We start from the raw sequence: 15,000 nt of genomic DNA on the forward strand, positions 1-15,000 counted from the left end.
TCACCATCATCACCATCAACATCCACCACACCAACCATCATCACACCACATCCCACCACCAACATCTACAATCACTGACCATCTCTAACAACCTGAATCACCAACATCAACTCGTCACTACACCACAACACCATCAATAATCACATCCCATCAACATCCCCCATCACTCCCCTACCAGCACCATCAACCATCAACAGCATCATCTACATTCACTAAACATCACTATCCATCTCCATCACCAACACAGTGCCCTCCACCATCTCCATCCTACCAACAGCATCATCATAATCACCCCACCAACTACAGCCCATCGACAGCACCGACCCATCACATCACCACCACCACAATCATTACCATCCCAACCATGAACATCACCATCACCACTTCTGTCTCCGTCACTATGACTATCACCACGTCGCCTCCTCCTCTCTTCTCTTCCACCACATAGTTCAGAATGTCTGTCACTCAGGTCCCACTCAGCATTCAGCTGAGAGCTCCAGCAGCCCCACAGCGCTGCTCCCTGCCCTCTCTCTCTCTCTCTCCCTCTCCCTCTCTCGCTCTCCCTCTCTCGCTCTCCCTCCCTATCTCTCTCTCTCTCTGTCTCTCTCCCCTATCTCTCCTATCTCTCTCTCCCTATCTTTCTCTCTCTCCCTATCTCTCTCTCTCTCTGTCTCTCTCCCTATCTCTCTCTCTCCTATCTCTCTCCTCTCTCCTATCTCTCTCTCTCTCTCTCTCTCTCTCTCTCTCCCTATCTCTCTCCCTCTCCCTATCTCTCTCTCTCCCTCTCCCTCTCTCGCTCTCCCTCTCTCGCTCTCCCTCCCTATCTCTCTCTCTCTCTGTCTCTCTCCTATCTCTCCCTATCTCTCTCTCTCTCTGTCTCTCTCCCTATCTCTCCTATCTCTCTCTCTCCCTATCTCTCTCTCTCTGTCTCTCTCCCTATCACTCCCTATCTCTCTCTCTCCCTATCTCTCTCTCTCTCCCTATCTCTCTCTCTCTCTCTCTCTCTCTCCCTATCTCTCTCCCTCCTCCCTATCTCCCTCTCTCCCTATCTATCTCTCTCTCTCCCTGTCTCTCTCTCTCTCTCCTCTCTCTCTCTCCCTCCCTCCCGGGTATTCTGGAGCTTTTATGGCTCTGTTAAAACAAAGCGAGGGCGATTAAAGGTCGGAGCAGTAGAGCGCTCCCTGTGGGACGGGCCGTGCATCTGACTTTAACCTGCTAGACGTCTGTAATTGATAGGAACGACTGCTGCTCGTGTCTTTAATGACAAAACGTCAGCGCTCTTCATCCGGGGTGGGGGCGAGGAAGAGAGAGAGAGAGAGAGAGAGAGAGAGAGAGAGTGAATGAGAGTCTGCAGGGGCGAGGAGATTAAATGCGGAGGGCAGGAAACAATGGGCAGTGTTAGAGGAGAAGAGTGTTTACTGCTGAGTTAATTAACGCGCCGCTCTGGGGGAGGGGTGAAGGGCAGGGAGGACACCACTGACCCTGCTTTCAAACTTTCCTTAACACACACACACACACACACACCACACACACACACCTGCTTTACACACACACTCTATCAAAAGCTCAGCTGCTGTATGAGTACCATGTCAGTTCAGAGCAGGAGAAGAGCGCTTATTAACGTAATGATGTTTACATCTGTCTGTCTGTCTGTCTGTGCCTGTATGTCTGTCTGTCCCCATCTGTCTGTCTGTCTGTGCCTGTCTGTCTGTCCCGTCTGTCTGTGCCTGTCTGTCTGTCCCCGTCTGTCTGTGTGTGTGCATTTGCAAACCTGTGTCAGCAATTAGAGCAACTTACAGTAGCTGAATGCTTTCATTAAAAGGGGTGTCCACAAACTTTTGGACATATAGTTTGTAAGGCCTCAGAGGAAGAGAAAGAGGAGTATTGTAGATGCTGACTGTGTTACAGTGCTCAAAACACAGCAGGAATAAAGGCAACACACCATCAGAGCTAACCCCAGCTTTAACACATGCGTACGAGTGCATGAGCAGGTGGATCAGACTGTGTGTGTGTGTGTGTGTGTGTGTGGGAGGGTTGGAGGTGAGACTGTGCTGTCTGCACTGAACAGAGATAAAAGAAACAGGGCACAGCCTGAGGCACAGCCTGCAGTGCACACACACACACCACGCACACACAAACTCTCTCACACACACACACACCACCTCTGTCCTCTCTCTCTGTGGAGAGCGGCTGTTTTTAACACTGTCCACTCACACACACACACACACACACACACACACACACAGTGTCCTAAGAATGTGTGTACAAATGAGTGTGTTTTACTGACCCTCACTGTCTCTCTCTCTGTGTAAGGAGGGGCTTCATTAGCGGAGGCTGGGTGGAGTGATCAGTGCAGGTTTGGCAGAGTGAGAGAGGTGAGATGTGTGATCTCACCCCCCAGACCAGAGAGAGGTTCTGACCACAGATGCTCAAAGTTGGGTGTTTCTATAAAGTGGCCAGTGAGTGGAAGCACAAAGTAAGGTTTTGTGTATAAAGTGGTCTTGTGTGTGATGGTTGCATTGTCCACACTGCGCCGGTGTGTGTGTGTGTGTGTGTGGTGTGTGTGTGTGTGTGTGGTGTGAGGTTGAGTGTATGCTACTCATGCAGGCTGCAGTCCCTCAGTGAAAGGTTATCCTTGTTATCCAGATTAAGGCTCTGAATGCCCTGTCATGGGCACAATCGATGGGCCACTCTTGGCCATGGCTTATTGATCTATCTCATCAACGGGTCATCACACAGTACACACACCACGCACACGACCACACACACACACACAAGCACACACACATCACAGCTCTCTCTGCTGTTGACATAGCAACAACCAAGCTGACTGGATGCTGTGTCCCGTTGACTTGCACTGCTAAACAGGCGATAAAGCATTAGCCTGTGCTCTGCTTCTTTGTGTTAACAGCGCTCTTACAAAATAGGATTTTTCACAACCCATGGTGATATTAATGCTTCCATCAACAAAGGAAGCTCCTACTGTACATTGATAGATACACTTTCTCCCACAGAGCACTGAGAACTGTGGACCTGTGGCCCACCACACTGCTGCCCACCCACCACACCAGGGGCACAATGCCCTCTACAGAGGTCAGACACAGTTCCACTCTGGCCTTCAGCTTCCATAAACTGCCAACAAGCCCTGATCCAATCCAAGAAGCCTCAGCAGCGCTCACTAAAAACAGGGAAGAAGAGAGCAGTACTGCTGACCGCACTGGACCGGTGCACAGAACACTTCCTGTAGTGCTTTATCGTCAGGAGAACACTGTTAGAACAGAAACATGCAGCTCTCTGAAAGTGGAGCTCCTCTCTCTGTAGGAAGTCAGTGATTGGCTCTCACTACAGTAACTGAGACAAACGTTTGTCAGACTTAAGGTGGAAACGGCTGAATGGGTGGAGCTGAACTGCTGTAGGCTGAATGGGTGGAGCTGAACTACTGTAGGCTGAATGGGTGGAGCTGAACTACTGTAGGCTGAATGGGTGGAGCTGAACTGCTGTAGGCTGAATGAGTGGAGCTGAACTACTGTAGGCTGAATGGGTGGAGCTGAACTGCTGTAGGCTGAATGGGTGGAGCTGAACTGCTGTAGGCTGAATGGTGGAGCTGAACTGCTGTAGGCTGAATGGGTGGAGCTGACTGGCTGTGTTTGCAGTGTAGTTTTTACAGACTGTGGCTTAAGGTTGTTCTTCACATTCTTCACAAAGAACATTGAGTTTTAAAGACATATTGGTCCTAATATGTATACAGTGTGTTGTGTGTGTGTTAGACATATGAATTGAGATCCAGAAAAATAAATAAATAATAAATAATGCTGATTTTGCAGGAGGATGAAAACACACCATCTCAGCGGTTTCTGGACTGTGTCTACCTCTAGCTACCAGCACACACACACACACGCTCCAGGTTGCAGAGTGTAATGCATGTGCAGGTTTAGCAGTGCTGTGGGGTCACAGCCTTATTGAGCTCAACTTCATCAATAATTCACTGCTTTAATATACAACCTCACACACACAAACACACACATACACATACACACACACACGACAAACACACACACACACATACACATACACACACACACACACTGACATTTTCTGTCTCTTCAACAGACACACATTCTCCTCCTCTCAGTTCTACAGCTTTATTGACGTGATAATTAACGGCTTGCTGCTGAGCTCGGCTTACAAAACCATCAACATTAAAGAGAGTTTCTGTCAGAACTGAAAAAACCCTAAAACTCTAAACAGCAATCCTGAAAACCAGAAACCCTCCCTAAAAAAAACACTCCAAGGAACCAAAAGGAGAACCTCTCTCTCTGTCTCTGTTTGTCTCTCTCTCTCTCTCTCTCTCTCTCTGTCTCTCTCTCTCTGTCTCTGTTTGTCTCTCTCTCTCTCTCTCTCTCTCTGTCTCTCTCTCTGTCTCTGTTTGTCTCTCTCTCTCTCTCTCTCTCTCTCTGTCTCTCTCTCTCTGTCTCTGTTTGTCTCTCTCTCTGTCTCTCTCTCTCTCTCTCTCTATGTCTCTCTGTCTCTCTCCCTCTCTCTATGTCTCTCTCTCTCTCTCTCTCTCTGTCTCTCTCTCTCTCTCTCTCTCTCTCTGTCTCTCTGTCTCACTCTCTCAGGGAGGGCGAATAGGGATGTCTCTGCTGATCCACAACAAAGGCAGCAAGGAGGGCACTTTCATCTGCAGTGTGATGGTGCCTGTGCGCCTGCATCAGTGTGTGTGTGTGTGTGTGTGTGTGTAAGCCATCAGGCCGCTGCATAATTCCAAGGCACTTTGTACAGTGCATTAATCACAGAGAGCCTTGAGCGCTTCACCGATCCAAACACGCTGACCTTCAGCTTACACAAAAGACATTAGAGCCGTCTATCTGCTTAACTTACGGAGGGGGGGGCATAGAGGGGTGGGTGGAGATGGGGGGGGGGGGCTTTCAAGGTAATGAAATCCTGCCATAATTTAAGTAAAGACTGGTGGGGACAGACCTGGGCCAGCGTCTGAAAAAAAGAGTCGGACGGATTAAATTGGATTTGTTTTTTTTCTCCTCTTTTCTTTTAAATCAGGCTTAAGAGCGCGAGTGGAGGAGCGCGAGTGGAGGAGCTCTCCTTATTTACTCTCGTCCCTACTTCCCACAAAAGCAAGATAACAGCATTACGCTGCAGAATGAATGGAATCATTTCCAAACCAATTAACCTCTGACAGAACGATGAGAGGTCTGGAATGAGGGAGAGAGAGGGAGAGAGAGAGAGAGAGGGAGAGAGAGAGAGAGAGAGAGAGAGAGAGGGGCTAACAGCAGTAGAAAGCAGGAGTTGAGAGTGTGTACGTCTATCTACGGGGGTAATGCGAGAGTGACAGAGAGGTCCAGATAGTGATAAGAGGACAAGGCAGCAGCCCTCCGGCAACAGGACACAGCAGGAACGGACCACATCCATGCATTCTCTCTCTCTCTCTCTCTCTCTCTCTCTCTCCTGGCTCATTCCCTATGCCGGAGTGCCGCTCTCACCCAGCTGCCGCTGCTCCATTTAGTTAATTAAAGGCTCCATTTGGAGCTGCAGCCCGCTGGCAGTGTGCATGCCAATCAATAGCTGCCTGATTCAGAGTGGGGGGAGGCGGGTAGGGGTGTACCCAACACCCTCTACGCTGCACCGATACAGTCTCACTGGGACAGTTAGGAGAGTACGCTGCGCTGGTGCTCATGCTGTAGAAAAGGCTGTGTTCACACAGCAGGTAAAGCCCAAATCTGATTTTCTCACTGATTTTTCTCCTATGTTTTTAATCTGATTTATTTTCCAACATTTGTCTGAGCAGTTCACGCCCCTAAACTGACACACATGCGCGAAAGAGCAATGCTTCACGTGAGGTCACTGTTCCACCCTCTTCAGCATTACAGGAGTTCCAGCGGCTGACAGCTGGGCTCATCAGCGAGAATGTGTTCAAGCCTGTGGGTAAAAAGGGCACGTTATTTGGCCACGCCTCTTTGGTTTGCGCCCTTGGAAGCTTTTTATTTCTTTATAAATTTCTATCTGAGAGATTGCGACATGTGCCTTCTGATTTAGAGACATCACCCAAAATACTTAAGAGGTCTGTTTCCTCGCTATCCCACCACTGAACACCTCACCTTACTGCTGTCTGTGGTGCTTTTTCCCTTCTCCTCAGCAAATGCAGAGTTAGATTGTTAGATTCAGATCTGGCTGTTTGGACTGAACCACACTGCAGCATATCAGATGTGAAAAATCTGTGTGTTTCTTGTATTTGACAATGACACACAGATAACACAGCTGTGTCACATATGACCAAAAAGATCAGATTCAGGACACTTTCACCTTTTAGGTAAACGCAGCCTATCATACCTTTAAAAAATGTCTCAGAAAGTGAAGCAATTCGTCATTTTAACTACAAAAATCTGAGCATTCATTTTCTACTCAATAATTCAGATTCAGACTTTACACAAGCTGAAACCCAAACCAGCAGCCGATGTAATTTAGCATAATAATAACAACGCAATGTGAGAGACACTGGGCTAAATGTGTACGGGATGGCCTCACTTCCACCACTGCACCCCCAAAAGAACCCTTCACCACCCTAGTTCCACCACCCTACATCTGCAGGAACCTTTCACAATCCACACAAACCTCCAGAAGAACAGTCTAAAATACCACTTCCACCATCCAGCCTCCAGTAGCACCTGCTACAAAGCCACTTCCACCATCCTAACTCTAAAAGAACCGTCCACAACCACACTTCCACATCCCACCTTCAGAGGAACAGTCTGAAACCCCACCTTCACAGCCCCTCCTCCAAGAGAATCCCAACAGCACTGGGATTCCTCTCGTTCACAGCAACCGTTTCAGCAGTCTGATCAGTGTCTGGCCCAATTTTGAAGCAATAAAGAGCCTAAATTAATAAATGAATAAGAAAAAGATGATCTTCACAAAATTCTGCACATTCCTCAACACTGATCTGCCACTGCAGGTTATCTCATTCGGCTTACCTGAATAAGTAAAAGCACGGAGAGGTTTAATATGTGTTAAGTGCTCGGTAAAAAACGATCTCATGAAGAGCAATATGAGATTTATTACCCACATTTTAGTGGGCCTCACTTTCTAATGTCTTTTTTTAATGTGTCGGTGCGGGCCAAGCTTCTGCCTACAGAGGGTTTTTTTAAGAAGCGAGAGAGAGAGAGAGAGAGAGAGGTGGTCGTGTCCCTGAGGGCCACTCTGGAGATTCATGGGCTTTTCCAGCAGTGCCGTGACATCATCGCGCCAAAATGCCTGCGAGCATTAACCGCAAGGCCACGCTGAAATCGTTAGTGCTCGTTAAGCTGAATGGGTCTAAGAGCAAATGCACATTATTCGATCGATACACTGCATCTTAACTAATAGGCTGTTAGCTAAATTAATGAAGGGATTTAAGTTTAGCCATCACTCCGCGAGGTACAATTTACATTTCTGTCACAGAAGCCAGTTTTGACCTTCATCATTTTCTGCCCCCACCCCCCAAAAAAAAAAACATCTCCCATCACTGCCTCCACCTGCTGGTGCAGTTGATCCTTTGATGTTTTATAATCAAAAGTGTTTGGACAGTCATCAGCAACTAGTAAGGTTATCATGATTATACATCTCCAGAGGAGCCCCGGCAACCACATCCCCAGAGGAGCCCCAGCAACCACATCTCTAGAAGAACCCCAAATGATTTCTAGAAGAACCTCAAAACTCCACCTCCAGAGGAGCCCCAACAACCAGGTCTCCAGAAGAACCTCTAAAGTCCACCTTTAATAACTTCAGCTCCAAAGGAACCCAAACTCATCTCTACAAGAACCTCAAAACTTCACCTCCAACAACTCACCTTTAGAAAAACCTCAAAACCACCTCAAAAAACCCAAAGTTCCAGAAGAACCTCAAATATCCGATCTCCAGAAGAACCCCAACAAGCTCACCTCCAGAAAGAAATCACTTTTAAGAACCCTAATGAACACACATCACCCCTCATATAACTCTCAGAACCTCCAAGTGCTCTACTTCCAGAAGAACCCCAACAACATCACCTCTAGAAGAACCGCAAAACCCAACCCAAACATCCCCAACCACAAAGGACAGGAAATCTGTTTTACAAACATCTCCATCTAGTACACCTCCAGGTTCCTGCAGGAACCTCTTATCTTTGAGAGCATGAGGTAGAGGAGCCTGCTGCTGCAGTCTGCCTGTTCAGGTGGTCGTTGTGGTTTGGTTTCGGGGTCGGGCTGCAGGTGTTGGGTTCGGGGTCAGGCCGCAGCGGCGTGTGGAGTTTGGGATGAGATGACGATGAAGAAGGACACCGTTGAGCCTTTAGCTCACAGATGAGATTTCTCTCTGTGTGTGTTCCGCCTCCCTGCCTACCCAGCATGCCTCAGACTCGCTGTCCCTGGAGGGTGGCAGTCTGCCTCACCACATGATGCTGCCTGTGTGTGTGTGTGTGTGTGTGTGTGTGTGAGTGTGTGATATTTCCAGTGCTGTTTCCTGTCCTCCTGGAGCCCCAGAGAGTGCGCTCCTATCAGCCCCGATTTCCACTCTTTTTTTCCTGGCTGCTTTATTTCTGTCCCGGGAGAGGAGGCGCTCCATATCTCTCAGGAGCACACCGTGTGTGTGTGTGTGTGTGTGTGAGAGTGTGAGCATGTGTGGAGGTGTGTGTGTGTGTGGTTAGCGTCTTTCTGCCACGGATTCATTTATTCTGTCCCAGAGCGGCGGCGTGCCCTGCAGATAAGCCCCACAGCGTTACACACAGGCTAACACTCAGCGCCCTGCATCTACACACCATCTAAATGAAGCGTTAACCTTTAGCTGGGTCAAACCCAAGCCTCCCTGCAGAAACACACTGCAGCGCTCAGCCCCGTATAACACACACACACACACACACACACAGAAATAGAGCTTCACGTCACAGTGATGATCAAACAGAGGAGTTTCACGGAAACAACCCTGTCACAAACCTGCACTCCAGTCTCAAGTTCCACTGTGTGGACCGTGGGCTTGAACTGGGGTTGAGAGAGAGAGAGAGAGAGAGTGTGTGTGTGTGGGGGGTGGGGGGGTAAGGATCCTTATCTACACTATATGTCCAAATGTTTGTGGACACTCCTTCTAATGAATGCATTCAGCTACTTTAAGCTGCACCCATTGCTGACACAGATGTGCAAATGCACACACACAGCTTGTCTAGTCCCTGTAGAGAAGAAGTACTGCCAATAGAATAGGACTCTCTGGAGCAGATCATCATCATGACCCTATTGGCTCCATGCTGCCTAATAATGCCAGGCGTGGGCTAGAGGGGTATAAAGACCCCCAGCATTGAGGAGCTGTGGAGCAGTGGAAGAACTGTGTTCTCTGGTGGTGGTGGTCAACCCTTGCCAGATGTGGGGCAGGGTGCAATGGAAGTTCTAATCACGCCCTTATCTGTTCTGAAAAACCCTCCCCCTGGCTGTGATTGGTCCCAATTAACACTTTGTTTTTTTCTGGAACTCCTCCCCCTGGTTCTAATCACTGGCTTGTTTGTTTCATGGATATATTTTGCATCTTCCTACGATGTAACATAAAAACACAAACACTGATGACAAATCACTGCTGGTCTCTGGAATCTTTACCTCCAGCCCCCGTCCACATGTTCACTTTACTATAACCACAATCGGATCAGAGCGGCTCGGACTGGGGTATCTCTAACGTGTGTGAAAGTGTGTGTTTGTATCAGGTTGAGTTGTGCAAGAAAAAAGGAGAAATGAAAATAAGTGCTCTGCTTTAATGCTGCATCTGCAGCCGCTTGCACTTTGGGGTAACACACACACACACACACACACACACACACACACACACACACACACAGACTCCCTGGGCTCCTTTTATGGCTCTCTCCCCCTTCTGCTTTCGGAATAATTCAATCTCTGAGAGGAGATGGATGTGTGTCCCCGTGGAGTACTTACGCTCTCCATTTCCTAAAGCACTTGATCAGATTAATTGATCGCCCCCCGAAGCCCCCTCCCCCCATAAAGCCCCTGAGGAGGAGTCTCAGGGCCACAAATCGGGTTTGCATTGATGCTCTTATGAAATGCATTTTCGATTTTATTCAGCGCCACCGAGCCGAGCGAGGGAGGAGGAAAAATCTAAGGAAGGGAAAGGAAGAGAGGAATGTGCTGAGGAATGCAGAGAGACCCTCAAAGGAACAGCAGGAATCCGGACCTCCAGGGTCGTGTGGAGGGCCGGGTCTGTATGTGCTGGACCCACTCCACACACTTAAAGTGCCAGTTCAGCAAAAATCCCTCCAGTTTCCCCAAAATATCGATCAATCAGCCAAGTTGTGTTTTGTGCTTCATTAGTGCTAGTGAAGCTAATGTACCTATGTACACCGATTAGCAGGGTGCTAACTGAATGGCTAAATCATCACACGACTGTGATTGGTCCTAATCCCTGTGTCATTAGTTATAAGATTCTTCCCCCGGACTGTGATTGGTTTTTACCACTGCCTCCTTTGTTCTGAGACTTTCCCCGATTGTGATTGGTCTTAATTGCCTTGTGTACTGATGTATGTAAATGATCTCTGTTGTGACTGGCTGCTGTATTGCGCCTCTATTTTTCCTCATTTTTTTATTTCCTCTCTCTCTCAATTCTCCCCCTTTACTCTGTCTCTCGCCCCCTACCTGTTTCTCTCTCTTCTCCACCCTCTCTAGCCACACCCCCCCTCCCTCGGACACACACTGTGGCTGGTGGTCTCTAGCCTACAGTGAGGCAACGCTCCGAAGCTTTAGAAATAACAGCAGGACCTCCTGCAACACACACACACACACCTAGCACTCACTCTTATCAGCCTGCTGCATATGCTACTCACACACACACTCGCTCACACACACAGAAGTACTCCAGCTGAGAGAGAGAGAGAGAGAGGGGTATTAGAGCACTCAGAGAAACTAAAAATACTCCTCCTCCCCCTCAGGTGCTCTAATATCACACACACACACACACACACACACACACACACACACACACAGCCCTTGACATTTTAACACTCCAACTCTTTTACCTGCGTGCGCACACACACATTAATGCAATATTAATAACTCTAAATGTAGGTATTGTGATATACACTGAGGAGGCGGAGCTACAGTCTCTCATTAGGGTGAATATTAATAACTAAATGTAGGTATTGTGATATACACTGAGGAGGCGGAGCTACAGTCTCTCATTAGGGTGAATATTAATAACTCTAAATGTAGGTATTGTGATATACACTGAGGAGGCGGAGCTACAGTCTCTCATTAGGGTGAATATTAATAACTCTCTAAATGTAGGTATTGTGATATACACTGAGGAGGCGGAGCTACAGTCTCTCATTAGGGTGAATATTAATAACGCTCTAAATGTAGGTATTGTGATATACACTGAGGAGGAGGAGCTACAGTCTCTCATTAGGGTGAATATTAATAACTCTAAATGTAGGTATTGTGATATACACTGAGGAGGAGGAGCTACAGTCTCTCATTAGGGTGAATATTAATAACTCTAAATGTAGGTATTGTGATATACACTGAGGAGGCGGAGCTACAGTCTCTCATTAGGGTGAATATTAATAACTCTAAATGTAGGTATTGTGATATACACTGAGGAGGAGGAGCTACAGTCTCTCATTAGGGTGAATATTAATAACGCTCTAAATGTAGGTATTGTGATATACACTGAGGAGGCAGAGCTACAGTCTCTCATTAGGGTGAATATTAATAACTCTAAATGTAGGTATTGTGATATACACTGAGGAGGCGGAGCTACAGTCTCTCATTAGGGTGAATATTAATAATGCTCTAAATGTAGGTATTGTGATATACACTGAGGAGGCAGAGCTACAGTCTCTCATTAGGGTGAATATTAATAACTCTAAATGTAGGTATTGTGATATACACTGAGGAGGCGGAGCTACAGTCTCTCATTAGGGTGAATATTAATAACTCTAAATGTAGGTATTGTGATATACACTGAGGAGGCGGAGCTACAGTTGGGTGAATAAAACACTTTTAAAAAGTGTGAGTGGGGGTAATTTGCATATTGCAGTTTTCTGTTATATTGGATTTATAAAAATTGTGCAGCACTAAGTGCAAACATACACACACACACACACACACACACACTCTCACAAAGTGTGTAGGGCAGATGAAGGGTAGGTGTTTGCCCGCAGTAGAAGTGTGTTTGCAGTGTAAATGACTAAACCCACAGGATGTTAAAGTGAAGAGCGGCAGAGCTGGAGAGAAGGCCGCATGCCAGCAGCCGCAGCAGTGAGATTAATAAGCAGAACAGCTGCATTAGATATGACAGCAACAATTTCATACAACACTTACCGCTGCCAGCAATCCGCTGTAAACGCGCAGAGGAGAGAGAGACATTATTTTTTCAATAGCGGAGGCAGATTCACTTTTAAATCTGCTCTCAATAATTAATAGTGAAGCTTTCAGGATGTTTTCACCTGGAAACAGAGACGAGCGAGAGAGAGAGATGATGGTAGGGTGTTCACTGCTGATTCTTTTAACAGATGTCAATGGCACCAGTTCCTCACAGTCAGAGATGATGAAAGGAAGAACTGGGCCTCGAACACTCTCACATCTCCACACTGCCAGCCTTTAAAGGAATGCAGAAACTGTGCCCTACAGGACACTACACATCCCTTATGAACCCTAGAGCACCCCAAAGAACCTTACAGGACCCTATATGAAAACCCTGGAAAACCCTAGAGGGCCATGATGCCACAGGACCCAACAGAATCCTACATGATGCAACAGAACCCTGCAGTTTTCTAACATTACTTATTTCCTGAAATGTACCCTGTATCCTGTGCACCTCCAGAGGGCAGTGTAGCATCTGCATCTGATGTTTTTGATTTATCGTGACAATATTGTTGTGAGAAACGCACCATTGGTCTGAACTGAGAGCTGAACCAAACAGAGAACCGAGCTGAACAGAGAACCGAGCTGGACAGAGAACCGAGCTGAACCAAACAGAGAACCGAGCTGAACCAAACAGAGAACCAAGCTGAACAGAGAACCGAGCTGAACTGAGAACGGAGCTGAACTGAGAACCGAGCTGAACAGAGAACCGAGCTGAACAGAGAACCGAGCTGAACGGAGAACCGAGCTGAACAGAGAACCGAGCTGAACTGAGAGCCAGACGGATGCGATTTGGGTGTTACTGTTCTTTGCAACTCTTTACAATGCGTTATTATTGTTTTACTGTTATATCACATAATCACACTAATCATTAGTTGATTATCATGTTATTTAGTCTGTGTATGCGTTGTCCCCTTTAGCACCCCTCACAACCACTGGACTGGTTTGACCTCTTCAGCAGACAGTGGACCACAGTGGTAGTATGGTACCTTCCAGGCGATGCGGTTGCCCTTGGTGTCGTGCTCCAGAGCGATGGGGAAATCCCCACGCTCGTAGAACTTGCGGAAGGCTGTGGGTTTGGATGGACGCTCTCTGAACGCTCCTGCAGCAGGAGGACCCACTACCTGTATGTAACACACAAGGAGAGAGAGAGAGAGAGAGAGAGAGAGATACAATGAATGAAACATCTCAGTCTGCAGGGCAGCGATATTTTAAGTCATTTATCTACTTCACAGAGCACTCAGAGTCCAGCAGTAAGCTTTCAGTGCTACGTTCGCTTATTACCTTTCTTCCTTTAAAAACATAAACATCATTATTCAGTGTTAAAACATGATGGCACAAAGGCAAAGAGAGAGGGACCAAATAAACAACAATTAGGTGGAAAAGAGTGTCGAGAAGCAGCAGCTCAGACAAACAAACGCCTACTTCACACACAGTTCAGCAGACAAACAATAAATTAGAATAACTGTGCGCTGTTGTTCCCAGAAGTGAAATACGTTCATTTTAGAGTGAAACAGGCCTGTCACATTATCTGAAGATACATCTTCTATAACTGCACATATCTGTTATCTGTCATAATCATTTCTCTCCACAGACATTAAACCTTTACTAAACCTTTAATAAACACAATGGGGCCATATTTATATGACTGCCTAAAAACACGTTTATATATAAATATTTAGTGTTTAGCATTTACCTACAAGAGGGCACCAGAATGACCATATGTACCATATGAACATCATAGAGCATTACAGAGCGCCCCCTACGCTTCCTGTAGTGTATTACAGTCTGTCAGAATGAGCGTGTGGATCATATGATCATTATAGAGCGTCCCCTACGCTTCCTGTAGTGTATTACAGTCTGTCAGAATGAGCGTGTGGATCATATGAACATTATAGAGCATTATAGAGCGCCCCCTATGCTTCCTGTAGTGTATTACAGTCTGTCAGAATGAGCGTGTGGATCATATGATCATTATAGAGCGTCCCCTACGCTTCCTGTAGTGTATTACAGTGTGTCAGAATGAGCGTGTGGATCATATGAACATTATAGAGCATTATAGAGCGCCCCCTACGCTTCCTGTAGTGTATTACAGTCTGTCAGAATGAGGGTGTGGATCATATGAACATTATAGAGCATTATAGAGCGCCCCCTACGCTTCCTGTAGTGTATTACAGTCTGTCAGAATGAGCGTGTGGATCATATGAACATTATAGAGCATTATAGAGCGCCCCCTACGCTTCCTGTAGTGTATTACAGTCTGGGAGAATGAGGCTGTGGATCATATGAACATTAAAGAGCATTATAGAGCGCCCCCTACGCTTCCTGTAGTGTATTACAGTCTGTCAGAATGAGTATGTGTATCATATGATCATTATAGAGCATTATAGAGCGCCCCCTATGCTTCCTGTAGTGTATTACAGTGTCAGAATGAGCGTGTGGATCATATGAACATTATAGAGCGCCCCCTACGCTTCCTGTAGTGTATTACAGTCTGGGAGAATGAGGCTGTGGATCATATGAACATTATAGAGCATTATAGAGCGCCCCCTACGCTTCCTGTAGTGTATTACAGTCTGTCAGAATGAGGCTGTGGATCATATGAACATTATAGAGC

At 46.8% G+C, this 15,000-nt stretch overlaps 1 protein-coding gene across 1 annotated transcript in view; it reads right to left on the reverse strand.

Annotated features, from left to right (window-relative positions):
• pacrg (PARK2 co-regulated) overlaps window positions 1-15,000 on the reverse strand; it is a 35,702-nt gene that overhangs the window by 4,419 nt on the left and 16,283 nt on the right. Inside the window, exons 2-3 of the mRNA XM_072688918.1 lie at window positions 13,373-13,507; window positions 7,709-7,713 (exon numbers count right to left, since the gene is read on the reverse strand). Coding sequence (XP_072545019.1) covers window positions 7,709-7,713; window positions 13,373-13,507 — 140 coding nt within the window. The remainder of the gene's footprint in view (window positions 1-7,708; window positions 7,714-13,372; window positions 13,508-15,000) is intronic.

Source organism: Salminus brasiliensis, chromosome 10 (assembly GCF_030463535.1).
Source record: "Salminus brasiliensis chromosome 10, fSalBra1.hap2, whole genome shotgun sequence".
Lineage (NCBI taxonomy): Eukaryota > Metazoa > Chordata > Actinopteri > Characiformes > Bryconidae > Salminus > Salminus brasiliensis.